The 16,298-nt window shown below is 34.6% G+C and overlaps 1 protein-coding gene across 2 annotated transcripts; it reads right to left on the reverse strand.

The window, feature by feature from the left end:
• Nucleotides 1–7,953: 7,953 nt before the first annotated feature.
• LOC132034286 (agamous-like MADS-box protein AGL11) lies at nt 7,954–15,869 on the reverse strand. 2 transcript variants are annotated; one of them, XM_059424589.1, is made up of 9 exons: nt 15,728–15,869; nt 14,213–14,395; nt 10,858–10,939; nt 10,530–10,591; nt 10,272–10,371; nt 9,669–9,710; nt 9,134–9,175; nt 8,273–8,484; nt 7,954–8,131 (listed from the first exon to the last, which is right to left on the reverse strand). In XM_059424589.1, the coding sequence occupies exons 2-8, from the start codon at nt 14,392–14,394 to the stop codon at nt 8,290–8,292; spliced, it is 705 nt and encodes a 234-aa protein (XP_059280572.1). In that variant the 5' UTR covers nt 14,395; nt 15,728–15,869; the 3' UTR covers nt 7,954–8,131; nt 8,273–8,289. The 2 variants fall into 2 exon arrangements, with proteins under 2 accessions (XP_059280572.1, XP_059280571.1); XM_059424588.1 differs by lacking the exon at nt 15,728–15,869 and adding an exon at nt 15,455–15,613.
• Between the last annotated feature and the right edge of the window lie 429 nt (nt 15,870–16,298).

The raw sequence follows: 16,298 nt of genomic DNA on the forward strand, positions 1-16,298 counted from the left end.
GAAGAGGTGGCGGGCGAGTTTTCTATCGGAGGTCATTAGGACCCACTCCATTCGCGATTCTGATTGAAAGGGAAAATAAACGGGAAAGTGTAACAGTACGGTTTGATTTGGACATATGAGGTAAGTCCGTCATTTTTATATCGTGTTGAAATTGGGAGCCACCGTGTGGCTATGATATGACATGATATATATATGTATACATATGCGGCCTTGTGAGGCATTGTTGGTATTTCTGCGTGCGAGGGTTTTGGGATAGTAAGAAATGCAGAGGAAACTCTGCCAAAATTTTTCCTAGAAATAGAAGGAGAATGAGATATAAGTTCGTAATATGTCTGGAAAAGCCATGTCAACGGTAATGATAAGATTTGACTAAGTTATGAGTACGGATGACTTTGAGAAATAAGATTTGATTCCTATTCGGATGAACACCTTGAGTGGGTGACGGTTCGGATATATCCGAATGTATATTGGAAAACAAGGGCTTAATTTAAGTTCGAGTAGAGTGATTAGTAGAAGAAGAAATCACTAAAGCCGTAAGAGAGCAACCTATAGAAGAATAGCCTTTAAGAGTTTTCAAAAGAGGTTGTCCTAAGATTTACAAGTGTGAGCGAGAGTTAAGTCGTTAAGATAGAGTATGCCATTTACGAATACAGTAGCAACCCGTTCATGTAAGTAAATTTAGTTCTTTTTCTTCATGAGAAATTGGTCAAATGTGAGTCAAAAAAAAAAAAAAAAAGTCAGTGTTGTAGAGTACAAAGGAATTGCAGAAGGTAAGGAATGTTAATTGGATCCCATCAAAAGGGAAGAATTTGTAAGTATAAGACGTTAGCCTTGGTCAGGGAGGTACATAAATCTCCAAGACGTCCAGTGGGATAATTGAAGACCCGAAGGGTTAGTATGAGATATGAAGAACCTTAATTCAGTTAGGTTGGCATAATGAGATAGTCTCCATAGGGAATATGTCTAACCCGAAGTGAGTAGAATGATCGTCAAATGGATCGTGTCAAGTTCAATTACTATCGATTAGGCGATCACAGAAAAGCTATAAGATCATGCCCGGATTATGTGTCATAAGGGCGGTGCCATTGCACAAGACTCTAATCTTTAAGGTGCTCGTGAAAGACTTAGCGCACCACCGTACTATGAGTGTTTTAGAAAGTATCTAGAAAAAAAAAAAAAAAAAAAAAAAATCAAGTATGGGAAGTACAGCTCATGATTTAGGCAGACAAGAGAACTAAGGTGAAGGAAGTTCACTTCTTATCCAAGCTAGGAATTTGACTTTCGACTTCGAAGTGGGTGGAGTCATTGCCCGGTAACATGGCATTCGCTAGTTATTGAAGTTAGAGAAACGAGTTTGGTGATTCCTACTTGCTGAGATGAAAAGAGAGGATTCACGAATAGAAAGCCTTAGCTTTTGAGCGGGAGGAGATAATGGTACCTTGAGATATCAAGGCAGATTATGCGTTTCAGATGTAGATGGACTCAGAGAACTATTTATGTCAGAAGCTCACCATTCTAGGTCTACCTCGTTCAACTAGGAGGCATGATTTAATTTGGGTGATTGTGGATGGACTTACTAAGTCAGCACACTTTTTGCCAGTCAAGACCACAGATTCAGCAGAAGATTATGCCAAGCTGTATGTTAAGGAGATTGTCGGCCGCATGGGACACCGGTGTCCATCATTTCGGATCGTGGTGCTCGGTTTACGAATTTACCGGAAATCCTTTCGTAAAGGATTGGGTACCAAGGTGAACCTTAGCACGGCTTTTCATCCGCAAACGATGGGCGGGGGCGAGCGTACGATTCGGACTCTGGAGGACATGCGAGGGCATGCGTCTTGGATTTCAAAGGTAATTGGGATGACCACCGCCTGCTCTCATCGAGTTTTCGTATAATAACGACTATCATGCTAGTATTGGGATGGCACCGTTTGAAGCTGTATGGGCGAAGGTGTAGATCACCAATTGGTTGGTTCGAAGTTGGTGAAGCGAGTTCTTTGGGACGATTTGGTTTATCGAGGCTATGGAGAAGGTCAAGTTAATTCGGGAGCGTTTGAAAACGGCTCGTAGTCGCCGAAGTCTTACACGGATGTGAGGCGAAGGGACTTAGAATTTTCGAGTTGATGATTGGGTGTTCTAAAAGTCTCACCCATGAAGGTGTTATGAGATTTGGCAAGAAAGGCAAACTCGACCCCGGATATATTGGACCTTACATGCACCCGCGAAGGGTTGGTCTAGTAGCTTATGAATTGGAGTTGCCACAAGATTTGATTGCCGTACATCCCGTATTCCATGTGTCCATGTTAAGGAAGTGTGTAGGGGACCCGTCGTTAGTTGTTACTGTTGATACCATATCGATTAAGGATGGTTTGACTTACGAGGAGATTCCCGTAGCCATTCTTGATCGTCGATTCGCAAGTTGAGAACCAAAGAAGTAGCCTCGGTGAAAGTCCCGTGGAGGAGTCGAAGGTTGAGGAAGCTACATGGGAAGCCGAGGAGGGTATGAAATCCAAGTACCCATTCTTGTTTGATCAATGTTGTATAACCTTCAAGGTAACTTTCCATAGCCCATGTCATATCACGTCTCATGTTTCACGCTCATGTCATGTACCCGACGCTTATGTTTCATGTCTCATTCCTCTCGCATTCACGTTTTCATGTAATCACATCATGTCATGTCTCATGTTTCATGTTATGTTTTCTTCACATCCGTGTATTCAAGCCATGCCGGCCCATGTCTCGACCATGACCCATCATTCGAGGACGAATGATCCTAAGGGGGAGATATTGTAACACCCCGTACCATTAACTCGGACCTTGAGCATGATCCTAGACCAAAAGAAACCAAAAGAAAACATGAGCCTAGACTAAGGCATCACCTGCGAATCGCATGTCTACACGCGAGTCGCAGTGGTGTCGCATCCGCCGACGAGAGGTGCCAAGGAAGATGTAGCCGTGCACCACATGCGACACCGTGCGATTCGCATGTTACACATGCGAGTCGCATATGTCATCGCATCCGGTGACAGAGAGGTACCAAAGAATGACGTGAAGGTATGCAAGACCCGCGACGGGCCTCCGCGCAACATGCGACTCGCATGTCGCATACGCGACACCATGTGCGAATCGCGCATAGTGCACGGGGTATTTGTGTCCGAAAGTTTTCCTCGTTTTTGGACACCCTATAAATAGGTTTTCTGGTCCGGGACTCATTATTCAAGATAGTTAAATCATTGGTATTCCTTGTGGAGCACATGCAAGTGTTGATTAAACATCTCCTAGGGATTTCTTACTTTTGGTATCTCCTCCACCCAACTTTTTGGTAAACCCTAACTAAAACCGTTCAAGATTCAAGAATCAAGAATTGGGGGGAATACTTCAGAAACTCAGGTCTCTAATTCAAGTGTTGAAGCAATTAAGGTATGTAGAACTTCCATCCACATGTGGGAATCTCTACGTTCTTCCCCATGCTCCGTTCTTGATATTCATGAAGCACAAACCCTAGGGCATTAAACCCAACATATTGGTAGCCCATATTTATGTATTTATGTATATGAATTTTGTATCTATATTCGTTATTGTATTCCTAATCTTCCATTACGGTTATTAGGAACCCTAGCTTAATCCACGAATCATGAATTCTTCCTCATGCATTCTCATTATGTTCATAGGAAAGTTTATGATTTTATGTAGCAAGTTGCAAGCATGTTTTCAAGTCAAATTTTATATCTATATATTTATGAACTATTGTTTCTACTCACGAATCAAGAACATGTTTACAAGATTATGACAAGTTATCTCATGAAACCATATTGCAAGTTATTTCGTGAAATCATGATTACAAGTTATTACAAGCTCTTTCACGAAATTCATGGGCTTCTTAGCCAACTATATCATGTTCATGTTTTTGGGATTGCTTAGTTAACCGAGAAGGCTCAGATAGCCTGAAACTACGTTGCCACCGTAGGATAAGGGTTGTCAGCAAGCAGGCAACACCTTCATTATGCGGTTTGGATCCTTACATGCTTATTTTCACGTAAATCTCATATCCCCGGCAAGGTGTGAGTGTTCTCCGGTAGGGCGCAAGTACCGGATCATGTTGTCGGTTACACTATAGCATTCCCCACGTTACAAGAAGTTTTATATACATGTATTTTCATTGAATTACGTTTCGTACTTTACTCACGTTTCATGCTCATGTTCAAGTTACATTCGATTTCCGTTCATGTTCTATACCTATGTATGCCATGTTCTTCATTTCGACGGGTTTTACATACTAGTACTATTCACCATGTACTAACGTCCCTTTTGCCGGCCTCACACTTCACGGTGCGATACCGATTTTCAGAATATACGCCGCGCAAGAAGATCACCTCGCATCGTCTTATTGGTGAGCCCCACTCCTCTCGGGTTCCACATACGGAGTCTATATATATTTAGTATGCGGTCTATGGTAGTCGGGCCATGTCCCGGTAGTGAGTATTCGACATGTTTTAGAGGTTTCATAGATAGATGTTAGTTTACGTAGTCGGTGGTGCATCCATGTTACGGACTATTATGTTTTCATAATGTTTCATGCTATGAGATAATTTCAAGACTTTATTCGCAAATTATATTTTTATGATTTATTTAAATTGCATCATATAGATATGTTGTTTGATGCCCATGTTGATAAGCAAGCCATGAGGTTCGCTCGGACACATGCAGGCAAGGCCCGAGTGCCGTGTTACGTCCAGGCCATGGTTCGGGGCGTGACAGCTTAATACCTTCCCATTAGGATATTTAGAACTCTTACCTAGAATTTATTAGGTTAATAAGACCTTTAAAATTGGAGTTTATTTTAAGCACTTACTTAGTTAAAATAGGTGTCCTACTTCACTGTTGAAATAATTAGGTGGCGACTCCTTAAGTTAAATAATGTAGGAATCACCAATATATTGTACTCCGCTTTGACTCGGTTAAAATGGGGTATAACAGCTTGGCGACTCCTTAAGTTAAATAATATAGGAATCACCAATATGTTATACTCCGCTTTGACCCGGTTAAAATGGGGTATAACAATCATAATCAACTATCACTAAATACTAATCACTAGATTAGCACTACACTAATTCTACCAAACAAACTATCACTCATTTTAGAGTATTCATCTCAATTCATTCAAAGCTATCTAATCAAATGAAAGACAAGTTATATATACAAGCTAAGCAAAGAAGACTAATAGGCAATTACAATGCTACCGTTAATGAAGTAAGGGCCTTGTTTGACTAGTCTTCTTAGTGTAGTCTTCAATTCAAGGATTGGCCTTCAATGGCCAAATACGTCCCCTCCTTGCATAGATGGCCCTCTAATCAACCTTGCATGCATGGCCTTCTTGCAAGCATAGTCCTCCTTGCGCAAAGTAACCACTTGCACAAATAGCCCTTTGCGCAAATAGCCCTCCAAGCTATCTTCCAAGTCTTGCGGGCAAGGACCTCGATGAAGCTTATATAGACTTGACTCTCATCATTGATCATCATCAAGTGTGTAGTGTGGAAATACACCGTTGAGGCCCTTTGAAACGCTCCAAATATGGTGAATAAGCTCCAATGAAAATCATAGACTCTAAGTTGAGCTCCACCACGAATCATAGGCTATATAAATGCACTTGAGCCAGTGAGAATCATATCAGGTCTGCTCTCACAGTAATAGTCAAAAGTGCCTTGGAACTACAAATAAGATAGGGTGTCTTCTTTTACCGTTAGTAGCTTTTATTAGTAATTCGATTCACATGCAAATTTTATTTGTCCTCCTACTATTTTCCTCCTCAAGATTAATTAGAAGCCCTATGAGAACTTTGCTAGCTAACAAAATTGAAATTTACTTCAGAAAATCGGTAAAATATGGATCAACCCATGTTCAACCTGCTCGTGAATCACCCAATCTGTTTTTAACCCCCGCGTAAAATATAGGTGGGCGTGTTGGAATCTGAATTTTGGACCAAAATAATACGTTTTCTAAAGCAGTTAACAAGAATAACACAATGTTATAAAAAGTTTCAGAAATAGATTAAACGTAGGTGTGAGTAACGTTTTAGGCGATAATTTATTAAAATATTTTAACGGCAAAAGTTAAGATGGATGGAGCATAAAACGTAACTGTGAGTAACGTTTTATAAGTATTTCGTTCGTTTGGGAGTTACGACTCTCTGATTCGAGTACTGTTACATGCTCTATGACAGAGTACAGGTAGTGGGTCCAAGATAATTTCCGTTCACACTTTTTTCTGTACTTTAGTTTTTACTTTTTCCTATACTAAATAAAATATAAATTCTAATTTCTACATCATTTTCAGAGGTAAGAGATTAGATTGAAGATTACTCAAATTAATAGACATATGTAAAATAACGAATTTTAATTTTCTTCATGTTGTGGAATTTAATTAAAGTAACTAATTTGAGCTTTTCTGTTATGGCTTTTTATTCCAGCCTCCAAATGTGTTGCTTTTGCCCGGATAACTTTGCAATTTCTCTCTTTTCACCTCTTGTTTCTTTATTTTCCCCTTTTTACCTTATGTGTGCTATTACATTTTTGTTATTAGAATTTTGTTTTATAAGGAATACTCTTATATTTTACTCGCTTTGTTTGCTGTTCATTATTATAAATATTTATTATAAAATCTATATTTCATTTTTAAAATATAAGAAAAAAGGATGAATTTCATATGTATTCACTTAAGTTTGGTAAAAAATCAAATTCGTAATTGAAACTTTTGTTAATTAATGCAGGTTACAAAACTATTTATTTGGAAGTTATAGATTCTTCTTTATGATATTAGCTACAAATATATATATATATATATATATATATCTGTGTGTGTGTGAATTTTAAAAATTATTTATTAATAGGTCAAATATATATATATATGTATAATTGTCGCTCGTTAATGCTTATTTACTTTTTAACTGGAAAAAAAGTCTATTTAACTTTATATACACATATTTATGTCACACTAAAGTATTTAAATTTATTATTAATTTTTATTTTGATATTTTGAAATATCTATCTCTATGTAGTTTATTATACTTGTGCAATCAAATATGACATTCAAAATTGCATTATAACTATTTTATGATAAACCAACATGTCTTTGCATATTTTTTCAAAATTCAAGAACATTAACACACTTCGGCCATAAGGAATAAAAAGCCATAATAGAAAAGTTTAAATTGGTTTCTTTAATCAAATTCCACAACATAAAATAATGAAAAGTAGTTTTTTTTACATACGTTTATTTAAATTGATGGGTCAAGTTTAATTTTTACCTCAGACAATTGTGTGGAGAAATATTATATTTAGCATAGGAAATTAGTTCTTTGGGAAAGAATCTTTTCTCTGTTTTAAAATTTTTGGGTCGAAAAGTGTTGCATAGGAAAAGGAAAAACGAGTAAGGAAGTTTTGTGGAACTTAACTAATTTCTGCATAAAAATTTCATTCTACATATTTGGTTTTTGGGTAATTTGTTAGAAAAAGATAGAAGAGAGAGAAAGAGGAGGAAAAAGTAAAAACAGAAGTACAGAAAAAAGTGTGAAGGAAATGGAAATTATCTTGGACCCATTACATGTACTCTGTCACAGAGTAATTAACAGTACTCAGAATCAGAGAGTCGTAACTCCCAGTAACGAAATACTTATAAAACGTTACTCACAGTTGCGTTTTATGTATCGTCTATCTTAACTTTTGCTGTTAAAATATTTTAATAAATTATCACCTAAAACGTTACTCACACCTACATTTAATCTATTTCTGAAACTTTTTATAACATTGTGTTATTCTTGTTAACTGCTTTAGAAAACGTATTATTTTGGTCAAAATTCCTAACCTGTCTTTCTTACTCAACCCATTTAATTTCAACCGACATAACTCGCTCATTTGCCATACCTATATCCATCTAAATGCAAAAGTAGGCCCGAAATTATAAGAAAAGGTGCAGAGTCTATTGGAAAGAAACTGAGACGTCCACGGATTACAAGTAATAATACAGCAAACAATTCAAACACAGCAAAATAAGGTAGTAAAGCAAAAGCACAAAGATTATTTATAGTATGTTCCAAAAGAACACATTCCTTCCGCCATAGCAGAAATGGATTGACCTGCATGAACAGAAACCATAATGATTATAGCTAGTGAGAAAGATCACTTTTATATATCGAATAATAAACTCTTCAACTTCAGCATTTTTTCCGTTCAAACGTAAGAATAAAGATGCACGTATGTTTGAGAGAAAGACATACTTGGAAGGCAAAAGAGTTCAGTGAAGGTGGAGATCAGACTTCTTGTCAGCAGACATTGGATCATAATTAGAAGGCACTGAGGCAGCTTCCATCATGTTGAGTTGAAGCATATTTCTTGCTAAATATTGCTGAAATGCAGTATACTCTTGCCCACCAGCTTGCTCACCTGCTGGCATCATGCTTAGTTCCTGCAGCCTCTCATTTTCTGCTATCTGCATAACATAATAATATAACTCTGTTAATTCAATTTGACTACTCTGCCTTATTCTTTTCTAAAATATCTCGCATGATATTTTAAAAAAAAAAAAAAAAAAATAGCCAGCGTGGTGCACAAAATATCCCAGCATTCATGCAGGGTTCGGTGAAGGGCTGCATTTAGAGGGGGTGAAATGTAAGCGGTCTACCATAACGCAAGCATCAATTGTTGATTCCACAGCTCAAACATGTGGCCTATAAATCATATGGAGACAGCTTTACCATTGTTCCAATGTTCCTTCTTGAGGGACATTTAAATAGCTAGTTAGTTTTTATTAGAAAAGAATTGATTAATAGTTCAATTTTCCCCCCGATTTTGAATTTTCAATGGCATACATGTTAAAATGAAAAATCTAGACTTTCTCACATTATGTATACTTCTATTAAAATTCGATAGCGGGAATATATCCAAGGCTAAACAAGTCACAACGACATTATTGAACTAGAATAGCAAGTAATTTAGAATGGCAACAGAGAAATAAAGAGTTCATACAATTTTTTTCCTTTTACTAGGTGTAATAATGGACAGATTTGGCCAGTGGAAAATAATATATGTTCAGTTATATTTGGATACAGAAAGAAATCACTTTAACTGGAAGGGAGTACCTTTGATCTAAGGAATGCATTTTCCTGTTCCAGTTGCATTTCCTAAATGAAGAGCAAGTTCAAGAATGCAAAACAGTGAATATTTATCGACAAAGCATAATCAGATATTACATTAAAAGGGGGTGTTTGGTATAAAGGAAAATATTTTCATGGAAAATTTTTCCTTGGAATATAAGTGATATTCTTACTTAATATCTGGTGTTTAGTAAGTTTTGTCTTACTTATTATCTGGTGTTTAGTAAGTAAACAAAAAATATATTGTCCCAATTACAGGAAAACACTATGGGATGAGGCTGGAGTGGGGGGTGGGGTTTAGGGGTGGCCGGGGCTGGGGTTGGAGAGGCGACTATTAGATGGAACTTGTTTTCGCTACTTCTATTAGGGAAGTCATTTTCCTGATTTTTAAGGGACTTATTTTCATACAGAATATGTTATCCAAAGCACTTTTACCATGGGATAATTTGAAAATATTTTTCCATACCAAACACAGCCGAAGAGTATAGTAGGAAAAAGCAAAAAAGTTATAAGAGATTACCCTCTTCTGCAAATTCTCAGTCTCAGCGAGTATTGCTTCATGCTGGTCAAGATAAAAAGTAACATGGATGTCACTAAAAGTACAGTAGGGAGATCATTGTATTTTTCATTCTACAAATGCTTACAAATCTGGTCCACTAAAGCAAACATAGAATAAATTTCAAAATACGAAGCAACAAGGGTGTCACGTAATGATCGATGATGAAGTGGATGAATATATATCATGGAAGATCAAGGTCCAAATCTAACAATAACAGAAAATGCTACGCAATGTATTCAGAATTTAGCAGGTACCAATGAAATAGCCGAGATATAAATGCTGGCACAAACACCAACCATTATTTAACAATTAAAAACACCTTCAAGAAGACTGTGAGAGTGGAAGCATCTTACTTTTGAGTATTTCTTTGTTTTTCTTTCCATTTGCTCGTGATAAGTAAATTTTTTTAGCTATAGTTTGATGGTCATATAAGGGAGCACCCTTTTTTCTAATGTACATATTAGACCTTGAAAGACCTAAAATATGTAGAAATAATGATAAAAGAAAAAAACAAAAGGAAGCATACAGAAATTTTGAGCAAATAATTTTACAAGCTATATGTACCTTTTTTGACCTAATTCTTGTAATGCCTCGTTCAAGTCTGTTCTCCAATTGCTTCAGTTCCCTCACATTCAAAGAGCTCAAGCCTTCACCCACCAAATGCCTGTACTTGAATAAAATGTTGTTACATTATAAATTTTCAGAAGATACCTTTTAAACATATTTTATTTTTCTTCTTGTCATGGATATAGAAAAAAAAAATATATTGGAAGATAGAAATAGTTGTATTATCTTGTCCACGCTATTGACTCATGAAATCACCTGTTTGTGTTCTGCATCAATTGTATCTGTTGGCGCAGCTTCTTTGATTCTTGTTGGTAAAACTGGAAACATATTAAACAGAAAAAAGACACACAAAGAGAAAGGTAATTAAAAGGAAGGTCAAAGCAGACAAAAATTGATTTAGTGGACCTATTTTAACACTTTTATGGTTAATTTTGTTGCAACGTTTTTCTCGTCAATAAACTTCTTTGGTGACTTTAGTGAATAAGTTTCAGCAATCTATACAGATAGTCATTCGTCTAATTTTTGTTAGGAATTAAATGATGTATAATTAAAAAATCATATTATGATATGTTCCTATAGTTACCTGTGCATTGAGCTCTTGAGTAGTGTATGCACTAGAGGTTTCTGCAGTTGCCTTCTTGTATCGATCTATGGTTGCCTTTATGCTGTCCATATCAAACATTTTTAGTAGTTTTATACCACAACAAACAATTAAAATCTACTACAAAATAAGATAAAACAATGAGATAATGGTATAAAAAAAAAAAAGCTATCAAATTTTCGCGAGTTTCACACCTCAACTATTAACTGCTTACTTTTTCTATCTGAACTATCACCATCTATGTATTAAAATTCAATTAGGAGATAGTTCAGGTAGGAAAAATGAACAATTGATAATTGGCATAATCAGCTTCGATGTGTGTTTTAATATATATGGTGATAGTTTAGGTAGGAAAAAGGAAACACGTGATAGTTGAGTGTGAAACTCACGAAAAAATGATCGTTCAGGTGTGTTTTTTACCATTAACTCTAAAATAATACACACATGTAAAAGGAGAAAATCCACTATACCCCAACTCGGATTCTTTCCTCCTTTAATTCTAAGGGCTCGTTTGGTAAGAGAGATAAGGATAAATGATCCCGGGATTATGTTTGAAATGAGTTTATCCCATGTTTGGTTGTGATAAAATCGTGGTATAACTAATTTCGGAATTAGTTATTCGGGATGGTAGTATTATTTTATCTCTAATCCCGGAATAACTAATCCTATGATAAGTTATCGTGGGATAACTTATTTCCAACCAAACGATCCCTAAGTTAATACTACTCCTATGAGTTTATTGAATCCCTCACCATACAATTAGCCGTTTTATTTTTATTAAGAAAAAGAGAGAGAAAATCCACCTAGCTAGATATTTTTCTTTACTGCAAAACTACTAAGCTCGAATATTTTTATGATATTTCTCTACATTCATAACATCAATATTGCGCAGAGATGGACTTATTTATTATTCGTGAAATTAGTAGCGTATAAAACTAAAAGAATTGGAAAATAGTTGCAAAAATGGATTAAAATGAAAAAGTATTATCAATCAAAAGTTTCCGCTGATCAAGATCCTAATTTATTCTTATGTAATTCAGGTTTAAAAACACTTAATTAACAAGTTTTCTCTTTTTCCCCCCTCTTTCTAAACAGGAAAAAAAAAAAAGAGGATTTTATATGCGGTGTGTAAACCTGACCAAGGAATCATATACTGTCTATATATAGAGGAGAAATTGAAGTGACAAAGGTGCATTACTTCAAGTCCTCATCAATTGATGGAAAGAATTACATTTCTTCCATTTGTTCAAATTACACTTAAATTTTCTTTGCTGATTATTTATTTATTGGTTAATGCATATATATAAAAGGCAGCCCTATCAAGTACCTAAATTTGCCGTATTCATGCAAGGGAAAAGTAGCATGCATCATTTTTCTCTTATCACAAGTATAGGTAACATTGAAAGTGAGAGGCTGTTAATTCTATGAGAGAATATATTTCAAAACCTGAAGTAATTATGAAATATATTTTCTTGCATACTAAAAGTAAAAAACCAAAAACCAAAGCTACATGAGCTTTTACAGTGTATAAGCTACAAGTAGAAACTAAACAACCCCTGGAACCACAAGTCCCCAAACAATGAAAAATGCAAAAGTCTGCACTTCTCGATATTAGTACTCGTAGTTTTTTGCTGATAGCAGATTGACTTCCATTTTCTTGTTTGTTTTTAATTTGTAGCCATTTTTGCCTCGTCAGATGAGCTTATTTATCAACCATTAATTAACTCTTTCTGTATCATTTTAGAAGTTCAAGACACAATTAACTATTTTTTCTAATTTTAGACACAATTAATTATTTTTTCCCAATTTTACCCTTAGTCGAATTTTGTCATTAATGGGGATGATACATAAATAGAGCAAACATTTAATGGAGAGAGGTTATAATAAATAAGAATAAAGTAATCAAATAACCCTCCTAATTGATATTTCTTAAGAGGCGTGTAAAATAAAATAAAACAACAAATAATTTGAGATGGAAGGAGCAATTTGTAGTCATTTTTTTCTCTTCAAATGGGGCTTATTTATCAACCAATAACTCTTTCTGTATTATAACTCTCTTCTGATTTTTTTTCTACTGCATAATGAGCCTGAAACAGCAGTGAGACTAACAAGCAACAGTAAGTACCTTCAGCCCACACACACAAAAAATAAAATGCTGAAGTACTCATTGTTAGAGACTATTTTGGTCTATATATTAGAGCAAATTTTACAAAACTTTCCCTAAATTAAAGAGTAACAAATTTTGGGTTACAAAACTTCTAAGGAACTCTATCTTTCCAATGTATATTTTTGTTGATGTGATAATACTTCAAATCAAAGTGTTGAAGACAAAATTAAGTAAATATAAATGTGATCTTTCTAACTGTTTAAGCTTTTAGAAAAGACGATCAAACATTTCAATTTCAATTACTTGAGATTATCTGAAAATTCTTTATTCATGAATCTAAGAGCACTAGGAGTTAAGAAAAAACAAGCTTGATTGATAGATTGAATTCCATTAACCTGATTCTCCACACTTCAAAATGCATTCTTGCATCAACTATTTTTGCCTTGTATTTTATAGGCTTATAAGTTACATATGGAGAGCAATAATTGTATAATGAGGATGTGAAGTTCCAGAAATATTTCACTGGACAGCAATTTTCTTAATTATAATTTGTTTTTCTTGTTGTAATTTAATTTTCTTATTACTAAAAGTTATATATCCATTTTGGGTTGAAGCTCATCTTAAACATGTGAGCAGATCGATCAATTGTAACCTTGGAATCAGTGTATTCTTCATACCCAACCTTTGTTGTCTGGTAGAAACATACACAAATTTTGAAGTGGGCATTTGGACATGAAAATTCTGAAATTCGGAAAAAATAATTTATTTACAAGATGAAAATCATATTTGGAAATTGAAGTTACGTTTGGACATGAATACAAACTGAAGTTATTTTTGTATTTTTTTGAGTTATTTGGAGTGAAATTTTTGGAAACAACCTTTTTGGAGGTTTTCAACAATTCTATGTCCAAACATTTTTCTGAAATAATATTCCGGAAAAAGGTAAAAATTATTCATAGCTAAACAGGCACTGTGCTCTTCTTTTTCTGTTTAAACCTCAACAAGATCTACGCAAAGTAGAAAAAATGAAATTCACAACTATTATCTATGACAAAGATTTAACTTATATAAAACAATATATAGTGTAAATATTACACTACCAAAATATTTTAACATGTTGCGGCAGATCAATAGTCAACTTTATTTCTTAGATTTATTCCGGTATGGTGTCGAATTAAACTCGCATGAGATGAAATTAGTATTGAGGGGAATGAATTAGTATATACTTACTTGTTGTTGGAGTATTCATAAAGGCGGCCACGGGTAGAGAAAACAATGAGAGCAATCTCAGCATCACACAGAACTGAAAGTTCATATGCCTTCTTCAACAGTCCATTTCTCCTCTTACAGAATGTCACCTGCCTGTTTGTGTTGTTCTCTATCCTCTTTATCTCTATCTTTCCTCTACCCATCCTAATTTACAAATTAACAACAACATATTATTATTTACTACCTAATTTACTTCAGAAATGATTAAGAAAAGAGTCATTTACTCTTAACAACAACAACAACAACATACCCAGTGTATTCACAGAAGCGGGGTCTGGGGAAGGTAGGATGTACGCAGACCTTATCCCTACCTTTGTGGGGTAGGGAGGCTGTTTCCGATAGATCCTCGGCTCGAGAGAGTCATTTACTCTTGTGAGTGCACATATATGTAAGAAGATTTAGGTTGAACAAAGACATATTTATTTATCTAATTTTAATTTCCCCATATGCAAAGTGCATTTTAATTTGCTCATACTTTATTTTTTTGGTATATAGATAGACCTACAGATCAGAAAAATATTCAAGAAAAAACTTGTAATTTTGAGACTGATGGGAAATGAAGAGGTAAACAAAAATAAGGAAGAAGATCTAGGTTGAAAACTGGAAAGCATACAATATCACATAATCATAGTATTTAATGTTAACATAGGCTCAACTAACATGAAACCATGTAAGTGAGGATAAAAAGAAAAAGGAAAAATTATGGTACCTCCAATATTTCCGATGTACTACCATCCAAATGATGACAAAGAATTAATCTCTTTGGAGAAGAGTAGGGTTTCTCCTACATTTCTTTTCTCTAAACGTGTCAAATGACTATGTGCATATAGTTGTGCAAACATACATTATGGTCACACAAGACAATTTTTTTTTGATGGAACTTCTTTGTAATACTAATACACACAATGACATGATAAAGGTGAGAATTTGATAGTATGCAAAAAAAAAAAAAAAAAAAAAAGCAAAGCTTAATTAATTCCATGTAACAAAATCCAAGATCTTCTTAAAATATACACTAGATCTAAAGATTGACGACATTCTACATGAAGCTTGAATTCTCCATAAAGAAAAGAGAGAAAAAAAAATTGCAAGGAAGAAAGGGACAACACTAAGGGAAAAAAGAAACTATATATAGTTTTCATTTTTTCTAATTTTTTTTAGAGTTTTTCGAGAGCTAGCTTGCTAAGAAAAACATAAACAGACCTGACTCCTCTTCAATGGAAAATATTTCTATTTTCCGGCGACCCTTCACACAAATTCCAAAGACTTTGCACAACTAACTAGTCTTTTCGAACAACTTATAAATGAGAGACTTAAAAACACATTACTACTTTCTTTGTATATATTAGTGTAGCTTGACTTAGATATGAATTCAAAATGTGAAAAGTAAAGAGATGAAGAGAGAGCAGCTGGCAAAGAAAATGACATTGAAAGGAAATTTTTCCAAAAATAAACCAGACGTGGTGTTTGTATTACCAGCTTTGCAGACCAAATTCTTCCCAAAAACAGTATAGGGTTTTGCTCTTTTTTCTACATTCACTAATTTGCCCTACCTCTATTAATCTTTCTTGCTTTTCTGCTTTTAAGTTCTATGCATTGATGCCGTAAAATATAATAACACAATCAAGAAGTAATTACACAGCTAAATTTTCTATGATAGGACGTGATAAAAATGGTGAGTAATCTGTTACTGTCTGAATTTATGTAGTACACTTTCTTTTTTAGTTTGTCCCATAAAAAGTCACATTTCTATATTTAGAAACAATTTAACTTAATGAGATGATATACGGCCACATTTATCTAAGGCTTGTTTTGAACCAGAATTATCAAAAGTTTTTTTTTTTTTTTTTGTAAACTCCGTGTCTAGTCAAATGAGTTATATAAATTGAGACGGAGGGAGTAAAATATATTGATAGTATAAACAAATTTGTATTGTAAATATATATAACATAAATCCTAAATGAATACTTTTAACTTTAACTGATTAAGTTTAGACGAGATGATCACAATATATATGGGTAACATGACTTAAAAATTGATTGGATAT

This window comes from Lycium ferocissimum, chromosome 10, assembly GCF_029784015.1.
Source record: "Lycium ferocissimum isolate CSIRO_LF1 chromosome 10, AGI_CSIRO_Lferr_CH_V1, whole genome shotgun sequence".
NCBI lineage: Eukaryota > Viridiplantae > Streptophyta > Magnoliopsida > Solanales > Solanaceae > Lycium > Lycium ferocissimum.